We start from the raw sequence: 4267 nt of genomic DNA on the forward strand, positions 1-4267 counted from the left end.
CGCCCCATGACGCAGGATGAGGCATCCCACGGTGCCGTGCAGCCAGCCGAACCCGTGCCCAGAGGCCCAGGCATGGCCCGCGCCCGGCGGACCCGGCGGCCCTCACTGCCGGCTCCCAGAGGATGACACCAGGGCCCCTGCACCCATGTAATATTACCATTGTATCCCTGGGGGTCGGCCTATAAGACCCCCAGGAGCTGCCATGCAAGGGGTCGCCCGATCAGTAGAACACCCCCCCAACACACACACACTCATCGGAGAGGCAAGATAGAGGCCTAGCCCTTCTTCCTCTTCCACCCAAACAGCTCCAGGAGCAACCCTGTAACCTAGTGCATATCATCCATTCGGCAGGACTAGGGTGTTACCTCCCACGGAGGGCCCCGAACCTGGGTACGTCTCGTGTCACGCACCTGCGCGTGCCAACCTCACCTCTGGAACCCACCGACGTCTTCACGTAGCCCCCCACTTTTAGCCATCCCATGGCATCTGCTGTGAGATCACCACGACCGGCCTCCATCGCCGCCACTGCTTCACCGGCGACGAGCCACTAGCCGGCACGCACGTGCTAGCTAGCTAGCTAGCCACCACCGGCAGAGCGTGCGTGCGTGCTGGTGCTGCTAGGCGCCACACGCGCGACCCGGATCATGGGCGCGGGCGGGACGCAGGGAGCGCGACCACAAGCAGGCACGACCCAAAGAGCGCGACCCCATGGCTTCTCGCGGCACAGCCTCGTCCGCGAGCAGTTCGACCTCAGAGTTGCCGGGCGTTGGCCTCATCCGCGAAGCAGGAGTGCGCTGTGGGAGCTCGGGGCGGCGGCGGAGGAGCTACGGGCAATTCACCCATAAGGTTTCGACGAAATGCCGGGCGGACATGACACAAAATGTGTCTACCCCGTTGGGCGCACATACCGACCCCAATGAAAAAAATGAACCGATGACCAACACAAACAAGAAACGGACAAAATCAACGTCTTGTTGGGTCACCGCTCAAGCACCTAGCAGCCAGTGAAGTTACATTTGATTTTAGAATTTCATTTTGTAACCGTCTTCCGCGAACACAAGTACTCGGCCAAGACTGCAGCAGCACCCGCACACAGCCGCCGCCGCCGCCGCCGCCTATTCCCCTTCCACCCCACCATCTCGTCCGATTTTCCCGGCCTTCCGTTCCCGTCGGCGACCATTTCCCCTCCTCGACACATCCGGTGGCCGGCAAGGAGATGGCCCCGACGCTGATGGAGCTCCCGGGCAGCCTCCTCACCGAAATCCTCCTCCGGCTGCCCGACCCGGAGGACCTCGCCCGCGCCTCGGCCGCCTGCCCCGCCTTCCGCCGCCTCGCCACCGACGGCTCCTTCCTGCGCCGCTTCCGCCGCCTCCACGCCCCACGGTTTCTCGCCTTCATCGACCTCGACGGGTTCCAGCCCGCGCTCCCGCCCCACCCCTCCGCGCCCGCCGCCCGCGCGCTTGCCAGCGCCGCTGACTTCTCCTTCTCCTTCCTCCCCTCCCACTGTCGCTGGATCCCGATGGACGTCCGCGACGGCTGCGTCCTCCTCGGCCGGGACCACGGGAAGGACGCGCGGCCTCCGATCTGCAGGGAGCTCGCGGTGTGCGACCCCCTGCACCGGCGGTACGTCCTGCTCCCCCCGGTGCCCGACGCCCTCGTCGCCTCGGTGGAGCGCCCGCCCCCCGTGCTACGCAGGCCCTCGGACGAGCCTCTCCTCCTTCCCCTCAGCGAGAACGATGCGGCGGCGGAAGGGACGGCATTCACGGTGATCTCTATGGTGCATTGCGAGACTAAGCTGGTCCCCTTTGTATTCTGTTCGAGCACCGGGCAGTGGCGAGCCGCGGCACCCATGCTTTGGTCGGCCATGCCAGTGTCGCCCATGGATCCTGCTTATCTCAGGCGGCACCACGCCTATGGCTGCTTCTACTGGGACTCCACCAATATCAAGAGGAAAGAGTTGCTTGTGCTTAACATCCAGAGGATGGAGTTCTCCATCGCCGAGCTCCCATCCTCTGGTTGGGGCACTCTAGGCGTGGCCATTGTGGAGGCAGGGGAAGGCAGGCTTGGGCTGTTTGGCATCCGTGATGGAACCGCAGGTGGCAGCAAACATGACCTCTGCTACAGCGTTAGGCAGAACAAAGGCAAGAATTCCGGCCAGTGGCGGATGGTGAAGACGTTCTCACTAGGTCCTGAGGGCCTGCATTATCTCAAAGCTGCAACAGAGAGGTATGTGCTCCTGATATGTTCTGAAGCCCCACGGTTCGTTGGCTTGTCTATGGTGATGCCAGACTTGTTGGAGTATTTCTCGGTGGACGTCAAGAAGTTGCAGCTTGAGAGGGTCTGTGTGAAGCCTTTCGGGAAGTCCTTGTCCAGGACGCGCATATATGCCCACTTCCCGCCATCGCTGTCTTCGCCGACAATATGAAGTGGTATATTTTCTACTGCATTTCCAGTTATGTTATGCCTTTCCCTTCACATTTTTCACATGGATTGTCTAATGCTTAACAGTTCAGTTTTGCAATTGGCCATTCTTATTTACACAGCCTAGTAGTGGTTATGTTCTTGAGCTCAATCATGAGAAAGTGAACATATTTGTGATCTGTTGACCTGTTTGTTTCAATTCCAGTTTCAGGAGAATCGTACAAAAAAAATCTCTGCCTAATTACTGTGTTCACAGATAATTGCTTGAGTCACTGCTCTGACTAACAAAGAAAGAGCAGTGTGCGCTCACACTGTGTGATTTGGGCCAGTCTCATAAATCAGTTATAGGCTTCACATCTATCATTTATTGATTGTGGGTAGAACCCCTGATATATTTCCTTAAGTGACTTAAGCTAGGCAATAAAAAATCCAAAGGCCTGCAAACACTAAGCTACTACCAGTTTAGAATGACCTAAGATTTTCAGTGCTCGTTTCTTTTTGTGTACATTTCTCTGTCTTGTTACGTGCTCCAACCTGCATTGCAAATTACAGTGCTGAAACTGAACACACAACAGCATCTACATATTCAAATCTGGTTTAGATGAATCATACTGATGAAACGGATGCTATTCTGTTGCTATATATAGCCCAACATAATGCCTATAATTCGTTGCTTTAAGCTTGTAAACTCTCGAATATGTGTACAAATTGGACCCCAAATGTCTTCTCTAGTCTGATCTAAACTTCTGTCTTGTTTGTTCAGATTCGCTGGAGCCGCAAACAGATCAGCATTCTCAATTCAAGACAACTGGGATTTCAGCAGCGTGGATGTAGCATCATTGTGAATGTTCTCAATTCGCGGTAGACGTCATCACCTTGCCTATAGGATGGTACTATTTACATTGCTTTGCCTGGCGTTCGTCATGTATATGTTTTGGTTAATTATTGTAGCATCATTTTGGATGTTCTTTTCTGAGTGCGGCAGTGTTCGTGTCTATGTTGTGTTCTTCCTTTGATACCATAAGAATGTTACATTTTAATTAACGGTCCCAATCAATCAAGAACTGTAGTAAATCCACCTTTATTATTTACACTAAGTGCAGATATACCGGGTGCGTTGCGATGCAGCTGGTGCCGATGCCGGTGAACGGAAGCAGCCGCCAGTGGCTGCTGCTTGTCCAAGTCCGCTGCTCCTTCCTGGTCAATGCACCATCTAGCTTGTCGCCGTAGTTGTCATATCCATCTAATTCGGAAGCCTCCCATGGTGACTCCGAGAGGTGTAGTCGGGATTGTCATGGTGGCCATGACAATGTACGCTCGTACATAAAGGTCGCCTCTTGAGTCCTGAACATCTAAAAGCTCCATGGTCTTTAGAAAGCTACCTCTATTGTTGCCTAAGGCTTAGAAGCAACCTCTAATGGTCCACCCCCACACCAATTGAATTCTGGTGTGTTTGGTATCCTGAGTTTGTGTGTTTGGTATTGAAGTGGCAGCTGCTTGCATTTTATTCGATTCTCTCTTGTCTCTCTCGTGCGCCAAACAAAAGTCATACATTTTATTTCCCTTTGATAATTTAGATGATTGACATCTTTAAACTGAAGTTTTATTTTCGATTTTTCATATATTTCAATGCCTCATGACAATACCTAGCACAAGACCAATCTTGGATACATTTTAAACTGCTTTATATTTCACTATTTCAATCAGCTGAGATATATGTTAAATAATTCAGAAATCAAGTGAAATAATTGAAATATGTGTTAAATAATTTATGAAAAATATTTAAATGTAACCATAAACAATGAAATTTATGTGAATTTTCACTTACTTTTCTCATCATTAAAAA

General features: G+C 52.4%; 1 protein-coding gene across 1 annotated transcript; it reads left to right on the forward strand.

The window, feature by feature from the left end:
• Positions 1-1025: 1025 nt before the first annotated feature.
• Positions 1026-3512, forward strand: LOC123131771 (uncharacterized). The gene is made up of 2 exons (XM_044551451.1): positions 1026-2429; positions 3185-3512. Exon 1 carries the CDS (start codon positions 1217-1219, stop codon positions 2423-2425), a length of 1209 nt encoding a protein of 402 aa, XP_044407386.1. The 5' UTR covers positions 1026-1216; the 3' UTR covers positions 2426-2429; positions 3185-3512.
• Positions 3513-4267: the final 755 nt, after the last annotated feature.

This window comes from Triticum aestivum, chromosome 1B, assembly GCF_018294505.1.
Source record: "Triticum aestivum cultivar Chinese Spring chromosome 1B, IWGSC CS RefSeq v2.1, whole genome shotgun sequence".
Taxonomy (NCBI): Eukaryota; Viridiplantae; Streptophyta; class Magnoliopsida; order Poales; family Poaceae; genus Triticum; species Triticum aestivum.

What these genes read in the sequence shown, in the direction of transcription:
- LOC123131771 (XM_044551451.1), top strand. Translation starts at nt 1,217, where the DNA reads ATGGCCCCGACGCTGATGGAGCTCCCGGGCAGCCTCCTCACCGAAATC.